We start from the raw sequence: 25,940 nt of genomic DNA on the forward strand, positions 1-25,940 counted from the left end.
CAAAGAAATATACCAGGAATAGCTACTTAGCCATGGTGTGTCCAGTTGTCCATGTCCGTATCCACAACAGGGTTAATTAAGCCAAAGTGCTAACAATTGAGACTCAGACACCTAATGTGCAAACAGGCATTCTTACTGCAGTAACAAGCTGGAAACACCTTACTAGCATCTAATGCATTTTGCCAAATTAGATTTAATAATGTGAGTGTGTGTACGCATGTGTCTTGGTTAGAGAGGTACTCACGGCCTGCGTCCAGACAGCTGCTGCACCAAGCTGCAGTTGTAGAAGGTGAATTCTGTCTCTGCTACCGTGACATTTATGAAGCGCAGCGATAAGGTAACCATTACAAACTCTGCAACAAGTAAGCCAGGACACGTTAGCTTCAAGTTGACTGATCAATAAATCAAAAATGTGCACGGAGTAACTACATACAAATTCTTTGAAATTCTCAGTGAGCAACTGGAGGACACTATTTGAGGGCAGCCTCAACTTTGCTTTTACAAAGAGAATAGTAAGTAAAACCTTCTGAATTATGTCATGTATCTTTGTCATCTGACACTAGCTATTGTTTGCACTTTAGAAGGAAGTAGCTTTCACATTGCCACTTAGAAACAAATACATGCAAGTTGTAAATCAGTCCAAAAACACTCCAGCCACTATTTACATGAGTTACATGAGTGGATGCAACACCCACCATCTCCATGGCTAATGGGGGGCAGACTGCTGGCATCAGGGGTGGAACATATCACACCAGCAGTAGTGAGCAAGGCCGGTGTTTCTGTATACTGGAAGAAGCAAGAGTAGGCCTCGCCTTGTTTTAGACTGGGTAGGCCTTCTACTGACACTGTAATCTACATAGGAAAGGACAGTATGAAGAAAGAAAGGAGGAAAAGAGACAAAGAGGGCATTTCATTAAAGTAAATGGTTACTTTTTAACTCTACCCATTGAGGGTTTAATTCAAGAACTGGAAACAACAAAGTAATCTTGTGCTTCAATCTGCTGCCCCTTTCCCCCTGTATTACATCAGTTTCCTCTCCACGGCTGATATTGTAGAGGCTGAGGTGCTGGATACTGAGACACTGCTGTGTCTGGTTGAAACTCCACAACCAGTGACCCTGCTCAGATCCTCGCTGGCACTCCCACCGCTGACCACAGCTGAATAATGTTACATGTAAGAAAATCGGATAAAATCAGAAAAGAGAATCATGGCCACAGTAAAGATGCATTTACATCTCCCTATATCTTAAAGGAAAATTAAGATGATAATAATACTAATAATAATAATACATTTCTTACCGTCCCTCCAGGACACACCAGCCACAATAGGGGTCTCTGGCAGACAGACAGGACTGACAGTCTAAGTGATCCCCACATTCTGCCACTGGACGTTTCTCTACCTGAAATGAAGAGAGAAAGAGGAAGTAAGGCTAAACTAGTGAGGTGATTAAAGTAGATAACAATGGCACTAATGTCCTATGAATCCTATGAAGTCTTTAAAGTGAACCAATCTTTTTTTATATAAAATCTTCAGCTTCAAATAAAGCAAAAAATTGTTTATATGTGAACATGGATAATCATGAGTAAGTCAATAATCTTGTGGTAAAATGTGAATGCTTTTTATAAGCATAAGGCTTGACAAAGACTAACTTGCATCAGAGTCCCTGGGAACTCATCAAACTGGCAACCACAATGTAATAACTTGGACTGGATAATTGGTTTATTGCATTACTGTGGCAAATACTGAAGAGGTTGTCTTTGGTTTTCAATGTGATAATTGCTTCGCTTTAGTGAAAATGTATATAAAGACAAATTATGGCAAAATGACATAAAAACATTTCTTAAATATTTAGTTAGCTATACATGTAATCTTTAGCTAGCTAGTTTGAATGTTATACTCAATATTTGTTTCAGCTTGTAATGACAGTTTTATTGTGTTTATATTTTCTTTTTATTCACATCAGACTACTAAAGATGGCTAAGTTGCCCATTACAAAATAAATCTGCCATACTTACCGACACGTACAAAGCGAGATATTTAATCTCTAGCTCTCTAATCTTAGCTTCACATTTCACTATGTTTGTCTCAGTAACTATAATAACAGTGTTATGGCCCTTTGTATGTCCCGTTTCTTCAAGCCAGACCAATATGAGTCAGTAGCTAGCTCGGCTGACTAGCTAACAAATATTTACACTGGCTGCTCGCCTACAAACATCTACTGGACATTTAATTCAGTTCAATCCATTTATTATTTATATAGCAACAAATCACAACAACAGCTGCCTCAAGGCACTTTATATTGTAAGTTAATGACCCTACAATAATACAGCTAAACTTAATCTAACTAGAAATTCAGGCACTAAAGATAGGAAATATAACAAAAAGTAATACTATTTATTGACGCAAGGCTGATGCTGTCCTGTGTGTTTTTATTTATGTACTTTTTTAACTTAATGCAGAAAAAGAAGCTTGGATTTAGGAATGCTAATGCTATCTTTGTCACACATTACTATGAAAAAGAAACTTTAGGAAGTAGGAACTCTCCTATTTACATATTGTCTTTTATCCCTTTTATTGTTGGCATTGGTTAACCACATAATTTTTTTTATAACTACCATAAACTGAACTTCACTTTTCGCATGCAAATATACCAGCAGTCTCGTGACAAATGCGATGTATATGAGGAAACTGGACCTGCCTCTGATGTGTATGCTAAATGTAAGTCTGTGAAGGTTCTCAGTCATCCAGGTCATTGTAGTCAAAGGAGCTTGCAAAGTAAATGTAACTTCTTCTGCGCTACATCCAGGTGCTCCGTGGTGTCGGACTGACAGAATCAATTTTGTGTATAGACTTGCAGTTTCCCCAAGTCCATTTATCAGCATCTATAGCTACCCACACACACTCTGTAGGGAGTGTGCCAACACAATGGAGGCCACTTTCTCTGATCAATACCATTGTTAAAAGCGACTTTACACCTCCTGCAGACTGTTGTACAACTCACAGTGGGGTTAGTGACCTTTGACCTCAACAGCCAGCTGGCCTCAGTGTTTTCTTTTACTCTTTGGCTTATATTCTGTTATCCTCTTTTATTAGTGAGAGAGAAACAGCTTGAGGAAGACGCAAAGCCTGAAAAACTCTGACAAACAATAAATAGTGTTGACGATGGATTACAATCCATGTTCAGTCTCGTGTATGGAGACATCTGGTTGAGTGGTTGAATGGGGATACTCAGTCAAAAAAAAACAAAAAAACCCTGCAGCTGTTGAATATTTGGACTTAAAATATGGGGAACCTAAAACTATCCTAAAGTGTTTATAATTCATTGTAAACTTACCGTGGTTTTGGTCATGATGTAGATATGTCCTCCATTCTGATCCAACAAAAGATCACTGTTGATGGGAGAGTTGGGGTGGATCGTTGTGTTCTCGTATACCTCCACAGTGCCATCTCGGCCAAGATAAACCTGGACGTTTATAGCAGAAAAGCACAAGACATAGAATTCGTGGTATACATGACGTAGCAAATATCAGTCCAACTCGATTTGAATTTCCAGGACAGAAAGGATGAGCGTGATCTATTCCCCTCACTGCAGGACTAAACTGAGACAGGCAAAAAAATAAAAGACAAAACGAATACCTTCTTCAGCTTACAACTCAAACACAAATCAAATCAGACTTGCAAAGGAGCGCAGCAGAAGTGGGCATGAATGTGATTATCACACAGTCAAATCTAATATGAAGTACAGGAAGACACCTCTGGCTTAAGCAATTCCCAGGCATTCAAACTCTCATGTTACTTCATGTTAATGAGATCACTGTGGACAGAATGGAGAATCAGTTATCCCATTAAGAGGATGCACTCAACACATAATGGCATGGGAAGCTGCTTTGTAATGCTCTGTGACTTTGGAACATTAAAGAGATGTGTCCATCATAAAAACTTTTTTTAAAGCTGAAAATGGCAGGCCATCTTCTGGAAACAGCTAGCTATGAGCAACAACCTGACTCTAGCCTGCTGCTCCTTAACAGTAAACCAATGTTTAATTAAATGTTCCTCCATTATCTGTCATTTTACTATTGCTGGGATTAAAAAAAAACCACTTCCAGGATAGCGACCAACACCATCCCGTTTTGACTTTTATTTTGAAACTTCTGACATAAACCAATTCAGGAACACCACTGCTCCACTTGCTTATTCAAAACAAGGAAGTTAATCATCAAGACGTCCAGGTGGCTTGTATCTCCACCACGCTAATGCTTCTTTAAGGTATTAAGTGGCAATCATCAGGCCTGAAAAACAAAGCCAATACTGAATTGCCCAGAGCAGCATCTAATGCACACTGAAGGCTGTCTCTGAAAGCAAGTCAATCTCCAAAGAGCTCCATGTTAAAATATCCAACATCCATCTTTCAAGTGTCTATACCTAATTTTCCCCCTTCTGACACCAATAAGGGAGATGTTTTTTCGTAATCACTCACCCATTTGTTAATACTTAAAATTAGGGCTGTGTAGCCAACACCTGTCTGATGGGACTCACTTATCTCAGCTATTTCGTTCACTGAACTGGACCTTTTGACCGTGTTTGTGGTGGATCGTTATTAATGGAATTATCTGACAAATATCACGGCCCTCTGTGTGATGCAGCCTTTCCAAGATGCTTTGGCTCCACTTTAGTGAAATTCTAGTCTTTTAGCACCAATTAATAGGTGTCTGTGTCTGTCTATTGCAGTAGACAGCTGTAGTCAGCCCTCAACAAAAATATGTTCACTTGTGGCTCTAAAACCCAAGCCAGCAAAGAAATCACAAACACTGTTTCTTAAAAATGTCATTATTCATTCAGAATTATACATCCACTAGCCCATCGTCTTTATAAGATAGTTTGTACAATGAGTCCTGTCCTAATTCTGTTTTCATACCCTGAGACTGTTATTTACTCATTCAGCAACACAATCCTTATACATTGTCTGAAAGGAGAGACTATAAGCCAAATTAAGCACCAACTGTCAGAAGAATTTAAAAAATTCTGAATCTACAGTCATGGAAAAAAATGTACCCACTCTTCACAAATCTATAACTTAATAACAAATAATCTAGTCTTAAAATTAAATGAACAACCCCGAAGAAGCCTTAGGTGAGAGTAGCGCTGGGCGATAGAACGATAATGATATGTATTGCGAAATAACTTTTTCTCGATAGAAACATTAAACTATTGCGATAGGCCTCACCGCTCTTGTCCTCTTAAAAAAACAAAAACAAAACAGCCAATCCAAATTAAGTAGTGCAGAGCCGAACCAATCACAGCCGCAGCGTTATGTCACGTGACTTGTTACGTACAGCACAAGTGCCAAGTCTCACATGTGTATTTGTTTGGGAAGCAGCCAGCCGCCGTGCCGCCCGGGTAATGGAGGAAATGAGTGTGCCGACTAGAGAAAAATCAACCGAGAGCGTGACTGAAGGTTACCGAAGAGAAAACAGATGATGGTTCCAATGCCGGAGAGATTGTCGAACGGAAGAGCCATAGAAGTTCCGTAGTGTGAAGGTATTTCGGCTATTTCAAGTCAAACAGAGTAGCGCGCACTGTAAATTGTGCCGAAAGCAAGTCTGGAAATACAATAAACTATGCTCAATCTCTGACTGAAACCGCTAATTCGTCATTCGGCTTTTGTCAGACTAAAGTAACTGTTAAAACTGTTTGAAAAGCTAAGCTATACAACAAGGAGAGATTGAGAATTTCCTTTTAGTTCTCAGTTTATTTGATATTGACAAAAGTTAGTCAATTTTGTCTGTTCTTCTGTAAAACAAACTAAGATTTATTTTTAGAATTAATATTTTGTTTCTAAGTGGAATTGACAATTTAGTAGCCTGTTTTGTTTGTTCTATTTTGAAACTTAAACGCTTTAGCGGCTGCCTTTTGTGTAGTTTGCAATATTTGCCTTTATTTATCTGAAAAAGTCTCATGTTTCATGTACATCTACCCTGTTGAACTTATTATGGGAAATAAATATTTAAATCAAAACAAGCTGCTGATTATTTCACATTTTACTTACAAATATAGTTATTTGGCTTATATCGTGATATATATCGTTATCGCCTGAAATTAAAAAAACATATCGTGATATGAAAAAAATCTCATATCGCCCAGCTCTAGGTGAGAGGTGATATCTCTTCAAGAAATTGATACAAGTCCATTGACCTTTTTTCCACGCTCCTTAGACAATCTGTTTGGACAACAACACATTTTATTATTATTTTTAAAAAGTGTTGTTTGACAACCTAAGCACACCTTTACTGCTTCTACAGGAAATAAGAGGGTAAGTAGCAGGCAGGTGCTCCTAATCAAATGCACATTAATGAATCATTAGCAAGTGTGAGCATCTCTATAAAAGCAGAGGTTTCAGCAGTTTGCCTGTCTGAAGAATTTATGTGTGTGGGTAACACACTGCTAAGGAGAAAAGACATTGACGATGATCTTAGAGAAGCAATTGTTGCTCCCATCAATGTGGGAAGGGTCATAAGGTCATTTACAGACAATTTAGAGTCCCTCATTCTACAGAAAGAACTTTCAAGACGTCTGCCATTCTTCACTGAAGACCACATTACTGCAAACTCATCCCAAGGTCAGATTGTTCATTGCTCAGGCAAACTGCAAGGAGCCAGAGAGCTTCATCTCAGACTATACAGGTAAATGTTGAAGTTCTTAACAGCATAATTAAAAAACTGAACAAACATGGCTTATTTGGAAGAATTGCTGCAAGAAAGCCTCTTCTCTCTAAAAAGAACACGATAGCACGGCGTAGATTAGATTTGCAAAGTTGCAAATTTTATAAACAGAATAAATATAATTACAACCTGATGAAAAGTACTGTATTTCCTGCACTCGAGTTCCCACATGTTCAGCGTTCAGTGTGGTTTTTGTACCAGTTAAACAAGGAAGCAGTAAGATGGTCGTTGTTATGTTTTCCATTTTATGCTTCCATCCATAATGCTCGCGTAAGCCAAACAACCTCCAGCTCTAGCTCCACAGTTAATGTACCAATGTAAGAGCAGTATCGATTGTTTTATTGAAACCTTGGTGTGAAAACAAATATGCGCAGTTAGGCAAATGCAGAAATGGTCTTTTAATTCCAACAAAGCAACGCAGGTAAAGCCTGCTGACTACAACCACAAAAATCAAGTCAGTTACACCAATTACAGACCATCAACATACTACTGCAGTATTACATTTAAAGTGGGTCACCAGTTGTCAGCCTCTTTCCTCTGAAACACAAACATGCACTAAAATGGAGTCCCATATCTGGATGCTGTGGAATTTGTCCTGCTGTGATACGCTAATCCTGTTACAATAGCTTTTTTCAGATGACTACGTTGAGTGCAGCTTTGATCTGCTACCTAAAAGTACTAAGTCTGGCTCTGTGTCTCACTCTCTCTAGTTGACACAAGAACACACACACACAAACAGAGCAAAACAGGTTGTGTCTGCAATCCTCTTATCTTGATCCCTTCATGTAACTATCACATCTATGCAGATGTTGTTCAGAAGGTAGAAGCGTTCTCTTTTCTTGTTTTGTTTTGTACAGAAGAGCTGAAAACATCACTTAGACTTTGATAAAAATATGAGAACCATATTAGAAATCTACTCTGGACGAAACTTTCCAACAAAAACCCCCCAAAATAAGACCCTGTCTCCAACATGTTGCAGTGTGCAGAAGAAAAAGCAAACCCGTTAAGCGTGGGATCACAAAGGTATGCTAGCCTGTGTTTGTTGGAACACTGTGAATGCTGGAATGATAGGAATCTTCCAGGCCGGAGTCACACAGTGATGTAGAAGTATATGGGAACTGGCGTGGACTTGGATTAAATATCTTTGAAATTGGATTTGTGTGTTTCAGTGTGTTTTATGTGGTGTAAGGTGTGTTTTGCTGAGATGTGAATCATAGACAAGTTAGAGCACAAAGGCAGGCCTGCGTGGACACAGATCCAGTTAAGCCCTGACACTTCTGTGAGCGCGATGAATGAAAAATTAGACCACCGGGTTAATAAGAAACTGGTAGAAATGTTTCCATGAGTCAGGGGTTTCTCCCTGCCTCCCACTCTGCACGCCGGGGGAGGCTCTCCAAGGTCACACAGAAACAAAAACTAAAAGTCTGAGCTACCTTGTGAAGGGTCCCTTTGGAGTCTCCCAGGAATGCGATGCTATGTCCATCCCTGACACTGACTGCCACGGCGGTGAGACGGGCAGATGAGGTGTGCCATGCGGGTTTAGCTTTCAGCGGTTCCCTGTTTGCCATTGGACTTGGGGTGTGGTCGGAGCCGCAGGGATATGCCTTCAGGGTATTCTAAAACATGTGACGGGATAGAGAGTTTGTCTTGCTGGTTCATCTTCAAATAAACACAACAGAGACTTTTATTGCTACAATTTCAAGCTACATTTTAATTTTTATATCACATTTCAAATATAGCTATTATTTTTCCCCTGTTGTTTTAAGTCATGCCAAACATCTAAAGCCTTAGAGCAAATAAGTTTATATTCCCACTGTTGCCTCAGAGCCTCTGAATCCTCTTAATACATCATAAGAGGATTGCACCATAGATTAAAGCAGACTCATTCAGAGACATAGTCTCTCCTTTCCTTTGGTTTTGCAAGGCAACCACTCCAAATTCCGCTTTTCCACTAAGTCTCCGAGCTCTGCTTCTAGATAATTGGCCCTGGAGGAGGAGGAGGATGAGGAGGACGAGGAGGAGTGGGTAGAATGAGAGATCTTTTTTTAGTTTGCTCAGTTTGTTTATTAAGAAAATAATGATAACGTTTCATTGCTAGGAGGGGAACTTCATGATTTAATACAACTTTATCTTCCCCATTCATCTATTTCCTTACTTTCATTTCCTCCTCTTTTGCACTATATTCCACAGGCTTTCTCTTCACGTCTCTGTTTCTTCCCCTCTCTCCCTCTCTATTTTCTTATGCCCGTGGCTTTCAAAAGAAGTCTCGTCCTTCCTTGTCAGAGCTCATTAAGCAGTAGCACAGATGATTCAAGGGTAGTTTGGTTTATTGATCCCTAACGATCCCATTAAATGCTTCTGTGGGCTGGCAGGACCTGAGCGGTTTGCAGGGCAGTGGAGAGGGTCTCTGAATGGCTGCAGCTGGGCAGAACTACTCCTGGGGCTTTAGAGACCTTAGGGATTTTCAACAAGGACCTCATTACTTCACTTTCATCCATCCATTATATGTAGTCACTACTTCTTCTTGTTACTACACTTAATCTTACCAGTCCTGTCATTCTTCGTTACATGGTTGTATCTGTTTTGGCTTCCGCTGAACACTTACATCAGATTAGTCAATATAGCTGAGGTATGGGTTGACATCAGGGAATAAGTCCTTATGATAGAGAGTTTTAATGTATCTACTGTGAGGCTTTCCTGCTATAACTAGCACAAAGCATTAAGGATGTTCTCTCTCAGCAATCTGAAAGGTTCACATGAGCATGCAAAGGCTCAAAAAAAATATTTGTTTTCACGGGAAAGATCGACATCAAAAGCAGGTCAGTGCTCCCCAAAACATTTACTCCTGTATTCTTACCACGGGCAGGTTGGCACAGCTGGACTTGACCTCGTATTCTATGTAGGCCTCTCCTGTTCCCTCCCCCCGCCCATCTTTGGTGTAGCAGAGGTCACGGGTTGAGTTGATGTATCTGTCCAGCTCGTGTAGAGAGAAAATGCACAGAGCTGACTCATGTGAGGGATCGTCGTTTGTGGGGCTGGTGCTGGTGGAAAAGACTCCTAGCAGATCCTCGCCCTGCAGACCCGGCCCGTGTCCCACCTGTTCCGACAAAGGCACAGAAAAAGGGTCAGCGTAACCCTGATGAACACTTATTCTTCAGCATACTTGTCACACTTACATGTTTCAGATCATCAAAATAATTTTAATATTAGACAAAGTTAACTGAAGGAAATACAAAGCACAATTTTAAATGTTGATTCTAGTTATTTAAGGGAAATAAATGGGGGCCACCAAAAATATTGGGGTGGCAATTCTATCACTAATAAATCACTAATAAAATAGTTAAAATAAAATGGTTGCGATGCAATGTGAAGAACCAACAAGATATCAGGCACAAGTGTTCATAATGTTTTGACTCAATACCTGGGCTGCCTGGAGCAGATTGTAACTCCTATGTGAATGGGACTGTGATAGGCAGACAAGAGGAATTTCCACATATGAATAGTAGGAAGTGTCTTCCATGCACACTCTGGCGACATATGTCCGGTAGTCCCTTGATGGTGACTTGATGTCACGGCGGTAAAATAAGAAGTACACGTACGTGCCCCGTGTGAACGCTGTCACAAAATGATGATCATACTCCGAAAGACGCCCAGCCACAGCTAGCTTAGCTGTCTCTTCATAGGAAAAGATGGGTTTTAATGAAAGGTGGCGTGTGGAGATAGGTGGGTGGCTGGCGGTATAGCCCCGACCAACATACATCACAGTTCTATCTCCGCCACTTGGCCGCACTACCAAACCAACTGTTGACACTGATGGATCATTGGCTGCAACATACTGGGTATCCACAGGCCTCTCAGTAGAGAACAAAACCTCTCTGACTGACCTCAGGCTACGTTTCTGGCAGGTGCCCTGGTGCACGCTGCCACATGTGATCAACTCCAATGCTTTAGGATCCACCAGCAGTAATTTGTTGTGATTACTGGTTCTTCTGGCTTGGGGACAATTGGTGTCGGTGACTGGGGGCAGGCATTCTTTGCTGTCGATTACAGGTCCAGTCCTCTCTTCTTGCTCCAACCGCAGTCCATCTAAGCCATCCAGTTGGAAAAGGTGGTCCCTGGCCCCCACATACACAGTCCCCGCAGAGGGGTCGGGGTGGAGCACCAGGTGCTGGAACTCAGTGTCATTACGGGAAAAACAGGGGTAGGAACGACCATAGACAGTGGCAAAAATGGTGAGGATGAAGAGTAAGACCAGGGTGGAGTTCCCATGTAGCATGGCAAACAGTCTGAGGATGGGAAAAAAGGGTTAAAGGCTTGCACTAGCGGATATTTAAGATTGAACATCAGCATTTAATAAGGCTAAAAGCTGCTTCCATATAGCTAAGGAAAGTGCAAGTTAAGAGTTTTATAGAGCTTAGGTTTAAGATCAGAAATATTATGTGTTGAAAACCTCTTAAGAATTTAAGCTAGCAAGAAAATGCTATTTTTTCTAACTAATGCTGATTATTCCAAGCATGCACACAGTTTAACTAAATGCCTTCAAGTAATATCCTGTACCTTTCTTATGACAGTTGCAGAAAATACATGACCAAAGCCAACACCAAACGGACCCACTAGCAGGTATTATGTCTGAAACAGGATATTCCTCTTTGCCACACTGACAGAAATGGGCTCTGTATTATTATTTTGTGTCATTCCCCCTATTTATACCATTACTGTATACATTAATATAAAGCTAGAACAGCAAATGAACTATTTATTTATCTTTGAGTGATATCTGCCCAACTGAAATTTGTATGAACAAATTGATTTGGGTCCATTGGGTGCAGACAGGTTATTAACGTCTGACAGCACATTTTTGGTTTTAGCCTTTTTAAAATGGTACTTTCTTCAGAAAAATGGGATCTCACCATTTATGTTCTCTGTTCAGCTGAAGAAATTCTTCACCTTATCATCCAGAATTATATCCCCATCCTTTCATCTGTCTGAACAGCAGCAACACATGGGATATCCAATCTGCACACAAAGCAGGAAAAGAATGGCAAATTCATGACATACAGAAGCAAGATTTAAGGTGACTCTTATTCCCCCTCTTGAAAATGTCACAGCACCAGCGTGTAAGATTACTTGCATAGCGTTTAACTCTGTCGCTGTGCAGAGTGCATTTAATGGAATTGAAACGCCAGCAGCCACAGTATCCCTTACCACTGGAAACATTCAAAACAACTCCTATCATTTCCCATTTCCACAGCCATCACTCAACACCTCTGAGGAAAGTGGTGTATGGACACTGAGAGCTTTCACATTACAGATAAAACTCCTTCAATTATTGAACAGGTTCCCCAGACCTTTCACTGACCTCCCTGGAAAGGGTCATATAGAATTAAACAACTCCTATGCACAATAGTGCCTCTTTCCACCTTCTTTTTTATCCTAAAGGGAGAGTTTATGTTCATGATAGCTACTATAAACACGTCTAGTCTTAACAAAACATCAATAATTTGAAGCCTCGTAACAAAAAAAATTAAAACACTAAAAATGTATAGATTCTAATAAGCCCTAAACCAGGGATATGAATAATACTGAAACTGAGCACTGGCAAGTATTACTTCTGGCCAAACACACAGCATAATGACAGACTCTGAAAAATAAGAGTGTGATATTAAAAAAATGCAATTTTGTGCAGCATTACCTTGAAGTGCAAATAGATTTCTAAGAGATTAGACATGCAGTGCCATCTCACCTAACTGTCTACCCCCTGGGGCTGCAATCAGGACAAAGACAAGGGAGGTGGGAGGGGAATCTCTGGGAATGGGTGTGGATCTGTGCGCATCTCTGCATAACCAGGGGCCATCCAGGAGCAGGTGCGTGTGTGTGGTAAGTGGGTGAGTGTGTCTCAGGGCCTCCTCTTTACTTATTCATGAGCAGAATAAGAAGTATTATAAGAAATAACCTCCACGCCCACTGTCAAAGGATTTGCGTCCGGTTTATGATGCACTATACACTAATACTATACACTGTGTGTGAGAAGCCAACGAGTACACTCTATTAAACAGGGCTCAAAATCGTACAGACATGGGAGGAATAGTCTTCATGAAATATGCATATAAAACAAACAAATTCTCATGTTTTATTGATTCACACTGCCTACAGCCCTCACATCCATGTTGTTTTCAATCAGGTAAGCAGCAATCCTAAAAGTAAAAGGCAATGTGACCAATGGGCGACGTCAGGAGTCCAACAGTTTTCGGCTACTGGATGAATGGTTCTTAAATAGAACTGTCCAGTATGACCAGTGTCACTGTTTGGTGTTCATGCATGTGACGGATTTTCTCAAACATCTGAAACAGAAACTACAAGAAACTGTGAATAATTTTCCCAAAGCATCTGTGTTGTCATAACCTCACACACGTCTTGCAATGATCGCGTCCACTGAAACAACACGCATTGCTATCATATGCTTACATAAACACTGACGTGATGCATTCAAAACACTTCCATCAAAAGTGTTCATGTATGTTTTGGCTTCGTGAGACCATGTTACAAATGGAAGCACATTTCCTTTTTTAATTTTCTTGGTGAAGTGTAATGTTTTTTTTATCCTGAAATAACATTAACAACACTACACGTGTACTACTCAAGAAAAAGAAAATTGAAAGGAACACTTAAATCAGAATATACAGGGTGGGCCATTTATATGGATACACCGTAATAAAATGGGAATGGTTGGTGATATTAAAGTCCTGTTTGTGGCACATTAGTATATGTGAGGGGGCAAACTCCTCAAGATGGGTGGTGACCATGGTGGCCATTTAGAAGTCGGCCATCTTGGATTCAACTTTTGTTTTTTCAATAGGAAGAGGGCCATGTGACACATCAAACCTATTGGTAATGTCACAAGAAAAACAATGGTGTGCTTGGTTTCAACGTAACTTTATTCTTTCACAAGTTTAGCTGACTGTAGATTTAAGTCAGCTAAACTTGTGAGATACTGATCTGGTCAGGTAAGCTACTTACCTGGTCAGGTAAGTGGCAGAGGGGGTTGTTTCAGCTGCAGTTTCAGCTGCTTTGGTGTTATTGAAATTAACAAGAAGTGCACTAGAGGGGCAAAAATGAGACAATCCTCAAAACAGAAATGCTTTTACACATGGATGCCTCTGATATTTTTGCTGACTGTTTTCTCACTACCAGCAGCATGGGTCCATACCTGGACCCTACAGAGGTTGCACAGGTAGTCCAACTCCTCCAGGATGGCACATCAATAAACATGTCATTGCCATAAGGTTTGCTATGTCTCCCAGCACAGTGTCAAAAGCATGGAGGAGATTCCAGGAGATATGCAGTTACTCTAGAAGAGCTGGTCAGGGTTGTAGAAGATCTTTAACGCATCAGCAAGAATGGTATCTGGTCCTTTGTGCAAGGAGGAACAGGATGAGCACTGCCAAGGCTGTAAAAATGACCTCCAGCAGGATACTGAGGGTGGCCTGAGGCCCCGACCTCCTCTAGTGGGCACTGTGCTCAGTGTGAACGGCTATACCTGGCTTCATGAGCATGAACTTAATACATGCTCAAAGGTAGCATAAAGCATAAGTCATAAAGAGTCATAGCTAGGGATGGGTATCGTTTAGGTTTTATCCGATACCGGTGCCAAACTGGTACTTCTGAAACGGTGCCGGTGCTTAAACTGTGCTCAAACCGGTGCTTAAAGAATGGAGAACACAAAATTGGTCTAAAAACCTCTCATGTTCAGCTGTTTTTTTGTAAAAAGATTATAATGTTAGCCTTTTCTGCAGCTATGGGGCATATATGGTATCACTCTTGGCTGGAAGCAGTGCTTAAACAATGGAAAAAAACACTAACTTTGTCCAAAAACCTCTCATGTTTAACTGTTTTCCACTTCTTCTTTGGTCATTTTAGCCTTTTTGGCCAGGGTGAAGGGAGCATCTGCCATCAAACAAGAAGACAGCCGCATGTAGCTATGATGATGTTTGCTAGTTCACCTTACATACATTAATGTAATAACGTGGTTAGCCTACTCAACGTAAATTATACACGAACAACATTAAGCTACTCACGCAGAGAAGAACGGCTGCTGCTGCCATCATCATCCGTTATCATTTCTGCTACACTGGCAGGGCTAGGGGCCAGGACTCTCCTCTTCGGGTTCTTGGGGGATGTTGCTAACTCCGGGTCCGACAACAGGCACCACACCCGCAGTAGCTGTGCTCGGTGTGAGGTCTCGCAGCAAGCTATCAAATACGGTGCATTTCTCGGCTTTTAAAAAAAACGCTATGCGTTGCCAGGTGTTTCATCGGATTTGAGGAGTTACCTCCTTTGACAGTATCACAGTATCAGCTTAAAGCACTTGTTGCAGGCTGCTGAGTTTGCACATTTTTCTGTGAAGTACAGCCAGACTTTTGACTGCTTCGCCTTGAGCATTTTAGCTCTGCTCTAAAAGAACGTACGTACCTGGACCCGCCTACTATCCTCGGAAACGTAAAATGATTGGCTAGAATCTAAAGTGTATCACAGCTCAGGAAAAAAAAGCACCGAAATAAAGCACCAAAATGTGCGCTGCTTTTCGGTCTGGTTACTACCGTTTATGTCAGATGGCACCGGATACTGGTACCCATCCCTAGTCATAGCACAGTAATAAAGTTGACTTTATAACTTCTCCTAATAACTTCATAGGTAAGATTTGCTAACATTGGCTAACACTAGCTGTCTTTTGCTAGTGCCTGTACTAAATCAGCTATAACATAAAAGATTACTTTGAGGAAGCTTCGAAATTTAGTTTTTTGGGGGGTTTATATTTGTTTACGTATGAATGGGATTTCATCTGTAAGAGAATGGTTGTTGTCACTGAAAGTCTCGCATTAGGATCATAGAAACACTGTGGTGCTCAGACTAAAAGGGGTTTGTTTTTATTTTACAGTTTAACGTAATAATGAAGCTACTATCATTCAGTGGATCCAGTAAAGTACAGTGTACCGTACTGTGAAATATATTCTGGTCTAGTGTTTGCAGATCTAGTTGTGATACAGCATGCTGCATTTGATTGCACTTGGATGGAACTATGCCAGCCGTTTCCCAGAACAATTTTTCTGGGACAATAAAGACTATTTAATCTACTCCAATCTAAAACTAACTTAAAACAATTACTGTGTCAGGGCTAATAACTTGTTAAGCTGGATATTTTAGGCCTATCCAGCCTCTGTAATGGAGAGCCTGGGAACTATTCTACACAAATTCTCACTGCCACTCTTAACAGGCGTCCTCACCTGCTCTTTGACCGGACAACATGACGAGGTCAACATATTTATAGCTAACGGCGACCCCATTGCCATGGGAACTTCCTCTTACTAGTCATCAGTGATGTCTTCCTACAAGCTACCATGAGATCAGACTGAATGACTGTGGTGTGGGGCAGAGTGGAGAGGGATGGGAAGGAACAGAGACGTGAGAAATACAGTCGTAGTCGATGTAAAAGTCAAAGAGGGGAAGTCCAATCTGGGATATTTCTGTCAGTGTATAAGACCTTTTAAAGATAAGCAACATTTTCGCTTCATCCATCAATGAAATGAACAATCATTAAATTTGGATTGCTTCTTCTAAAAAAATCATTTAACTCCATGTCTTTCACTTCATCCAACAACTTTCATTTTGAACTTTTAAACGTTTCCTGTCCTTGAGCTCTGCTTTATTCATGACATCTGGTCTGTAGAAGTGCTTGGTAGTCAAACAAATACCAGTGACACCCTTTAGAGCTGCAAAGGGGCGGCTTCTCTCATGCCTTTCATCAACAATCTCCAGTGTTCATCAGTTGTGTCTGGTATGCAGCATATTCAGCCATGGGACACAGTCTAGCAACCTATAAATAACCTCTTGTTGGCCCATTTCAGCTGAAAAGGGGAGGGGAAAGGGTCGTCATATAGAAACTATGAAGTAAACTGTGACATGTAAACAAAGCAAAAGCAAAAGTTTATCTGGGATTTTCTCACAAATGTTATATTTTCATGTTTCTTTTTGGACGATTTGGCTACTAAAGAGATGATAATTAGTTTAACCCAATAAATTGTAAGAGAAATGGTGATATACTGTACTGTGTTTGTGCTACCCAGCATATTTAATGACCTCTATAAATGTCTCAGAATGCAGTCTCATCTGTGAACTTTCACCCTACCCATTCCTGTCGCTCTTTCTCTCTGTCCATGTTTATTAATCACTGTGAGAGTCTGCTGTGCAAGTTCATTTCTAAAGCTCCTAATGAGCCGTGACAGCCCACTGACCACCAAAGACCCCATAAAATATGTGAGTTTTACAGCGCAGAGACAGTGGGGGGACACTGGGCCCGGAGCCATGGAGCACTGCCTTGCATTGTTATGTAGTGGTGGGTTGGCTGGCGTCTCGCCCCAGGCACCGGGCTCTGCCACAGTAGCATCTGTGGATCCCTTCCAGAGAATACAGTAGAGGAAGTGGCAAAGGATCTGTTAGAGATCAGCAGGGCTTTCAGTGGCCACACGCAAATAGGATGCAAGTGAGAATATACAGAACAGGAACATGTATTTATCAGGAAATGCTTGAAATCGATTTATGACAAAAAACTGCAGAGAGCTTTGTGAGACTGACTCACTACAAACAAAGTTTATGAAAACACTTGCAGTGTTTGTGAGGTTTCTAATGATGGTGGAGAAGAAGAACTGAATTTTTTCAGTTGCAGACTTCCAGATAAAGATAAACAACAAACAGAAAATTCAGCAGCATCCTTATCAGAAGCAGAGAGTAGCTGGAAGTAGCTTCAGTTCTTTGACAATGTGTGTGGTAGCGTACACTAGTTTCCTTGACCCAGGGGTGGCCAACTCCAGGCCTCGAGAGCCGGTGTCCTGCAGGTTTTAAATATCACCCTTATTAGTTCATTACCAGGCCTCTGGTGAACTTCAAGAAATGTTGAGGAGGTAATTTAGCCATTTAAATCAGCTGTGATGGATCAAGGACATCTAAAACTTGCAGGACACCGGCTCTCGAGGCCTAGAGTAGGACACCCCTGCCCTGATATAAAGGTAGAAGCAACAACAACAAGAAGAAAAGAACAAGGGTAAATTAATAATTTTAAAAATCTGCATCAGAGGTGTTCAAGTGTGAAATATCTGTAATGAGAATTAGCACTCACTGACTTTCTCAGTCTAAAAAGAGTGGGTTCCTATTACCAAGTGGATGACTTGAAGTATCTCAGGATCACGTTCACCAGTAGGGGAAGAGTTGAGCAGAAAGTCTCCACACAGTTGTGGTCAAGTGCAATCTGAGAATGAATGCATGACTGTGGACGTAATGTTCTACAGTCCTACGCTCACCAATGACCATGAACGGGGGGTAGATCACAGATACAATCAGGGGACATTAGTTATCTTACGAGGGTATCTGCGCTCAGACTTAGAGACAGGTTCTCCGGACAGGAGCTCAGCTATTCAGTCGAGATGGTTGAAGGATCTCATTGAAATGCTTTCTGGACCCAGGACGGAAGAAGGGAGGTCTGGTCATTTTTGCTTAGATTCCTGCCCCCACAACATGGATGCAGATGTGAAAATACCCATGAGTCAACATTAAACTATTCATTTGCAGCAAGTTCTGGATTGTGTTTTGGTTGTGTGAGTGCTTGGAAGCATGATGCTCATATTTTCAAACAAATGATGATTAGATTGTCAAAGAAGAGAACAAAGGCTTGACAGCTGGAGTCTTCCAATCAACCATCAACATGAACAACAGCGGAGCATATCCCTGATAGACAAGATGCCATTGTCTAGTGTTGTGTGTCCTGCAAGCATAGCATACTAGAACTACTGGAACAACAGTGTGGTTGCTGGTTGTGTCTCTCCACTTAGATAGTTAGATCAGTATGTTTAGATCACTAATATTATGAGAGGCAGATGCACACATGCTTGGCCTTTTTCCATATCCGTTGCCCTCTTTAGGGTCAATGGCCATTTCTCCCTCCGCAGTTCACATGCAGACACAGAGGGTCTCTCTCTCCGTCCCTCCGGTGTGCTGAAGGAGCTCTCTGTCTGCTGCAGCAGGGAATAGTGTCCCTTTCACAGCTCTCTGACCAAGTGGCTACAGTTAACGGACACGGGATAAAAGCCACTTCCCTTAAAAAGAGAGTCTACCCACACATGCGCTTACTTAGCCTGTTTTATGACAGGATCCTTTCACTCTGGAGGCAGTAGTGCTCTGCCCGGAAGAAGCAGGTGTTGAGCCTAGCTGCTTGGTCCAGCGTGTCCCCCTCAACCTGAGATGCATTGTAAGCGCAACTGGCTTTCATCTGCCAAATCTAATACTAATGATCTCCTGCTACCTCTGCACCAGTGTGCTAACAAAACTGGTCTATGAGTAAAAAAGACTATTCATGTCAATATAGCAGGTTGATGCCACTATGAAAGAAAGAAAATCTAATTTTATCTTTATTTTATCAGATCACCAAAGTGTTATAAAAAAACCAATTAAACTTGCATTAACAGAAGATATGACAACATATCACAGTAAAGAATAAAGCAATGCAGGCTGAATTCTATTTACTGGTTCACACTGTGTAAGATTAAAACAGCAGAATATAATATATAATATACCATTAATAGTACAGCAGCTTTTCCTGCTACAAAAAGTTAACATGTCTTTTGTGCATGAGGCAATACTGAAATAAAAATACCTTTAAATAGTATACAGCATTAAAAAACAATTACTTTGTGCAGTAAATTAAAGTATAAAAGCACAACTCGGCATTAGAAGTTTAAAAGTTCAACAAACTGCATTTGCTGCTGAACTGTTAGGAGATATTTAGGAAAGGAAAAAATGTTGTTTAATATAATCCAACATGGATTTTGTTTTCTTTTAACATGAGACACAAAAAGATAAAGGCTCATTTAAAGATGTGTCATTAGTTAATTGAGATGAATTATATTGTACTGACATCAGCACCTACGATCCAGTGGCAGTCAAGCTCTGATATTTTAGCCAGCTAAGCCTTCATTAGAGATTCGTATGCATTAGGTAGCTGCTATTTATCTTAACGGTCTTTACTTGCCAATTTGCTGTGCTACCTAGTGTTAAACTGAGAGCCACAGCTTAAGCAGCATCCAGCTATTTAATTCAGTCACTCATGAGAGACAGGATGCTTTAAAAAAAAGCATGCATGACGTAGCAAAAAAATATATTCCTTCATTTTGGTTTGTACAGCCAACATAAGCTAGATCGTTAGCTGGGTATTTTTGTTGCTAAGAGTAGTCCAAGCAGAAAAAATGAATGTGTTAAGGACAATCCAATGCCTTTAAATATGACATTAATTAAATGCATTAAAAAAGCCAACTCATTCACCTAATGGCACAGTCACAGACACACAAAAAAAATAGCATGGCAATCACTTTTTCCCGTCGACGATTGATTGAGAATAGTTGTGGCGACCACTTTTGATTGGTGGGAGGCAACCTGCCTCCAAACTATTTTTACTTTTATACTTTTTTACGATTTATCACAACTATTTACCATATTTTAGTTTTAATTTAAATGCCAACTTGACCCCATTCAGTCCCAAACTCATGGCACAGTGATGCCGTCTTCTTGTCTTTTGGAAGTCATTTTAAAGATGCCAACTGACTGCAAGCAGTCGCAGACCCGGTGTTCATTTTTAAAGTAATCTTTGTTCATTGCACATAACCAGGATCATGTTGATTTTACTGCAGTCTCACTAATGTTTTCCACAGTGTAACTGTAGCATAGATGTAATGCAGCAATTACAAATGTTTGGGTTGCTTTTATTAGCATACATTTTGTTAGTAATGACATGTAAAAGGTCTTTTGACCGACAGTTGTGGTGGTGGTGGCAATCATGATGATAATATTTGTTTAAATATTGATTTCACCATGGCCATGATTAAATAAATTTGACTTTTCTAATGAGGAAAATATAAGAGAGGAAACTGACAGTGCCTCAAATATCTCCTGAAGCGCAAGAAAGAGAAAATGAGTCTATCAGTTATTTTTAACACTTTGATGTATCATTGATCTTCATCTATTTTTTAATACCCTGCTCATTGGAAATTCTTATAAATAGTTCTAGTGTCACACACTGTGCAAAAGGTTTACATGTCAGCTTCTGACGAGAGAGAGTGACATTTCCATTGTACGGTGCAACTGGTTCCTCTGTGAATAAAACAAAGTCTATGACCTTTTGACGTAGACTAGGTGGGAGAGAGGGGCAACTAGTGCTGTCACAGACATATGACAGACTGGAACCGATGGTGCTGCAATTCTTCAGTTCAACATTCAACAGGCAGAAGGATCAAAGAACAGTCAAAAGGAAGCAGGGGGTGGACGGGCTCAGCGAGAGGGAGGGAGAGAAAGAGAGACAGGACAGAGAGTGATTGACAATAGCAGCTGAGACTCAATTTTAACTTTAATCGGGGAGCAGCAAACGGCTGTGGGACCTAACTGGCTCTGGAGGGCAGTAAAATATGGCTTCTTAATAACTACGTCTGCTATAAATCTCAAAGTGGATATTTGATTATAGTTTTTGATGAAATACACAGCCTCCACAATCCCATCTATCTCAAGAGGTACACTTTTAACTAAAACTGAAACTGGACCATATAGTTAAATGAAGATAATAATAGTGAGAAGTGTGTGCTTTCATTGTCCCGTGTGTGAGAGAGAGTGTGTTAAGTGGCCCGTGGTCAGATCCTTAGAAGGAGCTTCTGCTGAAAGGGCTGTACCACAACAGCATGGACAGCAGCCAACAAATGCTGCCACAATTACAGACCTCAAGTCTCTGGCCTCCATAGGAGAGTAAGTCAGTCAGCCATACCGGGAATGACAACATGAGAAAAAAAATCATGAAAGGATGATAAAACAAGAACTGCACTAAAACACATCTTCAGTTAGGCCGACCACCTGTCATCTGCAGCTTATATATAACGAAGGACCGATATTATTAAGTGGTATTACATTTTTGTTTAGCTTTCCAAGTACTGAACTAGTCCTTAAAACTCAAGACAATCCAAAGTGAATACCAGAACTCAAGCAGTGTATGAAACTGCTGAAACGGGCTAACGAAATGACGTTGCATTCCAGATTGAGTCAGAAGCTGGAATTTTCAACTGTAAGGCCACCTAAACACGGATTTCCAACTAACAATAACAATCCAAGACTACTTCTTAGAGTAGGATAGAAACATAAACAGTAGTCTAAGGAGCTTGGAAAGAAAAGCGTCTGAACTTCTTTAAGTTGCTTGAAGACATTTCACCTCTCATCCCAGAAGCTTCTTCAGTTCAGTTCTCATCCTTCTCAGATGAGAGGTGAAACGTCTTCAAGCAACTTAAAGAAGTTCAGACGCTTTTCTTTCCAAGCTCCTTAGACTACTGTTTATGTTTACGTGCTACTCTAAGAAGTAGTCTTGGATTGTTATTGTTAGTTGGAAATCCAGATGCAGTCCAGATGCTTTCCTTTCCAAGCTCCTTAGACTACGATGGCCTGGATGACTGAGAATCTTCACAGACATACAACATAAACAGTAGTTAAACTTTAAGGATTTAAATCTGTCTAACAATGTTATGTATCTGTGACTCTGACCAGGCTCTACCAATGAATGTGCCACAGCTGTGTTTTTAAGTGACAAAAAATGTATTCCTAGTGATGCATGAATGGCTCTACCTTGCTCAGAAGCAAAACAAGTCCTGTTTTTTCATGCTTTTTCAACTTTACAACTAGAACACACTGACTGACGCCGTGGCTGACGTCACTCCCGAGTTCCAAGGTATGAATTCTGAGTCAGCTGGAACACTGCACTATTATTGTAGGGTGTTTTGTATTATTGGGACTTGCCCCTTGCAAGGAGGAAGTGTTTCTGTATGGGCCACTTCAGGCTGGCTCTAAGAAGTACATTAAAGCCCATACACTCCATTGTTAAAATGCATAACCTGATAGCTTTAAAAAGCATTTCTACAGTATGGTACAAAGCACAGTTTGAGCCTCTATTAATATTTTTCTCATTCATAAGAACTGCAAAGTGTATGCAAATTTTCATAACGCATCTAAAGTTAGTAAAAAGTTATTGGTGGACAGATGTGCTGAGAGGAGCAGCTATAGACAGTCACAGTCAGCTAGGCCTGTTTTAATACATTTTAATACAATTATCTAACAAATAATATGACATGTGAGGTACAGCCAAGTCAAGAAGTTACTAGAAATTTGCTCATCGTAATGTATTTTTTTGAAGTGTGCTATTTATTGTTATTAGAAAGTACACCATATGGACAAAGTACCAGACTAACCACAAATATGAAGCTCCCAGCACACAGGTTTTGAGCTGATGTTAACCCCAGAAAAAGTTTGGAACTCCAGTTACAGAGTGTAACTTTGATGTATTGTGCACATACTGCTGCAATGGTTCATTGAACACTTTGGAACTCTTTGAGGAAAGGGCAGAATTTTCAGAGACTGGCTTATTGGAACGGTAAAGTACCATTAAAGTACCACACTGGAATTCAGTGAGCTTTTTAGAACAACCCATCCTTTCACCAATGTTTGTCTAAGTAGATTGCATGATTTTTAATGCCTGTAGTAATGGCAACACCTGAATTCAAAGATGCGTATGGCCCAATATGGTTGTCTAAAAAGTGTATGTATGTAACGCAGTTTATGCCCTGCTAACTTTTTCACCCATGTGTGGTCATTCTTAAAAATGTAATTAAATGAAAAATCTAAAAAATTAAATATGAAAAAATAAACACACAAACACTCAAAACCTAACACTGAGGCTTCAAAATTCAAAATCCAGAACTGAGTAGATCTATCCGTTATACAGTCTCAGGGTACAGTAGATGTCTCTAAAGCTTAAAGAGTAACAAGACCTTTGCTAGGCTGAGCTGCTACTCCTTAATGATGCGAGAAAGAAGAATTGATTCTATAGCAGGGTTGCATTAATATTTTATAATAAACACACAGACTCTATTCCATTTGTTTCATAAGGTTTTATCATACTAAAGACTGAAAATTATGGCAAAAACTGACCCAAAAGGCCATTTGCATTCTGTCAACAAACAGACAAAGGAAGTTTAAATAGCATCCCTGTGCCAGCCAAGGGTCTCATTTCAGACCGGCCATATGCTCGGATGAAGCATCACGTCATCAAGGACACGCTAGTACGCTCATTGTGTGGCAGAATTCTAAGGAGGCAGCAATGGGACGTGCATGTGTATTCATTTGTTTGCGGATGGCCTGCATACATTACCACCTACAACTTGTACAACCACATCGCTACTCAAAGTTGCGCGCACACACAGACACACACACATAACTGCCTCTTCTTTCACGGCACTCAATAGCCTGAGAAAAAGTCCTTTGTCGTCCTTCGTTGTCGTGACGACGTGCCTGGATCCAGTGAATAGAGAGTGGAGGTCCAGCTCTCCCTGTCTGTGGGCATTTTAATCAGCTTGTCACACTGTCTGTGGACTAAGAACACTTGAGCTCTCCTCTGCCCTTCTTTAAGCCAGAGTTGCTTCTTATTAGGTTTTTTTTCCACCATTATTTTATGATTCAGAGACTCTGGTCAACATCAGCCCTGATTTTCAGCTGGATTATTGAATTACGGAGCTGACAATGACAGAAGAAAGTGGCACATGTAACCACGAGACCAATAACAGTTAATGTGCCTGGCCTGAAACCAGAAAATCTGCTCTGCTTTGTGCCAAACCTTCAGTTTAATAAGCTTTATGGTTATGAAACACGCAGTGTGTCTTCTCAGATGCGACCCAGAAGAAGCTGAAAGTAACCCTCTTCTATTCCCAGAGGAACTTATTGCTGGATGTTTGAGTTTGAAAGAAAAGACCATGAACATGATCTGTTTTATTCATGCAGCTCATGACCCCTAGCCAACCCTTGACTCATAACATGCTAAGTGGAGCCAGTCCTGCATCCCCTCCTGTCTCACCCATCTCAATATATACTCATGCCTGTGTCTCTCCCTCTCTCTCTCTCACCATAGCCCCCCCGCCACCAATGCTGGTATCTCAGGCGCCTATCTGAATGCCGCACATTTTCTGAATGCTTGGTGAGGGATTCTTTGCTGCTGTTGTCCTGCACCATTAAATCATTATATCAGTTCTTAAAAACAACAGAAATCATTTCCAGAGGTTAGACAGGCCCATTTTAAACTTTACTTGAAAACATGGTCAAACCAGTTGGAAATATGAAACTACTGGCAGACTGATAAATGAGCTGGGTCACTTCTGCTTTCACACTGACTCTTCTGTATTTTTGCACAAATCAAATATCAGCAAGAGAATAGGCTACCTTAGGCTACTTGTGTTAGCCCTCACGCAAAGGATTCTGATGAAGGATGTCAAATTATGGTGACTATAAACATTCCTCCATTAATTTCTCCCAGCCTTGGGAAGACGAGGAAAAACCTGTTTGGATTGGTTGCTGCTACTTGGTTGTTAGGAACCACCTGACATGTCATTGCCTGTCCCTAATAAGTCACTGGAAAGTCAGTAACCTTGCATGCATGCAAAGGCAGTCTACTTTCATCTAAGATGTGTTTCATCTGCAGCCAGGGCACCCATGCTGACATAATCCCCCTGAAGCCTCTAAAAGGGACTAGTGACAGGCGTTCCTAATTCACATTTCATTCTGGATCATGCTCTACAGTCCAGCAGGGGTTTTTTTGTCCATTGGGTGGTTACTGGTGGGCACTTCCTGGTCCTGGTGAGGTCTTTACAGAAGGTAGAAATGGTTGGTTAAACAGCTTTAAAATCAAAACGCTGTCATGAACACTGACAAAAGATAGTTGGGCAATTATCCAAGTAGAAACAAAATCTATGTAATTGATTGAGCAATGTTGACCAAGTAAGGCGTAACTAGGTATTGGTGGTTACGAGTGGAGTAAAGATCTTACTCAGCAAACCCTGACGTCATGCCACATTGAAGGTCATTATTGACATTGATGAAAAAGAACATGATAAAGCAAATATTTTTTTTAAATAGAGCATTAAAAAAAACAGATGCACATTATAAAATATTACAAACACCAGTATGCTTTGTCAGAACAACTGGTCTAATATTCTCATTTAAGCTCTATTTTTTTCTTTGCACTTGAAACACCTATTCTTTCAAAGAAATACCTATTAAATATGTATGTGTATGTATGTATGCTATGTAAAAACCATCAGATTACCA

At 40.5% G+C, this 25,940-nt stretch overlaps 1 protein-coding gene across 2 annotated transcripts in view; it reads right to left on the reverse strand.

The window, feature by feature from the left end:
• The window catches only part of plxnb1a (plexin b1a), a 72,421-nt gene that overhangs the window by 28,655 nt on the left and 17,826 nt on the right, over positions 1 to 25,940 (reverse strand). For both annotated transcript variants that reach the window (XM_087833365.1, XM_087833364.1), the window contains exons 2-10: positions 11,630 to 11,735; positions 10,141 to 11,005; positions 9,577 to 9,816; positions 8,153 to 8,335; positions 3,335 to 3,463; positions 1,299 to 1,399; positions 1,025 to 1,157; positions 696 to 852; positions 245 to 353 (exon numbers count right to left, since the gene is read on the reverse strand). In XM_087833365.1, the coding sequence (XP_087689491.1) occupies positions 245 to 353; positions 696 to 852; positions 1,025 to 1,157; positions 1,299 to 1,399; positions 3,335 to 3,463; positions 8,153 to 8,335; positions 9,577 to 9,816; positions 10,141 to 10,995 (1,907 nt within the window). In that variant the 5' untranslated portion in view covers positions 10,996 to 11,005; positions 11,630 to 11,735. The remainder of the gene's footprint in view (positions 1 to 244; positions 354 to 695; positions 853 to 1,024; positions 1,158 to 1,298; positions 1,400 to 3,334; positions 3,464 to 8,152; positions 8,336 to 9,576; positions 9,817 to 10,140; positions 11,006 to 11,629; positions 11,736 to 25,940) is intronic.

Source organism: Neolamprologus brichardi, chromosome 20 (genome assembly GCF_056152115.1).
Source record: "Neolamprologus brichardi isolate AB-2024 chromosome 20, ASM5615211v1, whole genome shotgun sequence".
Taxonomy (NCBI): Eukaryota; Metazoa; Chordata; class Actinopteri; order Cichliformes; family Cichlidae; genus Neolamprologus; species Neolamprologus brichardi.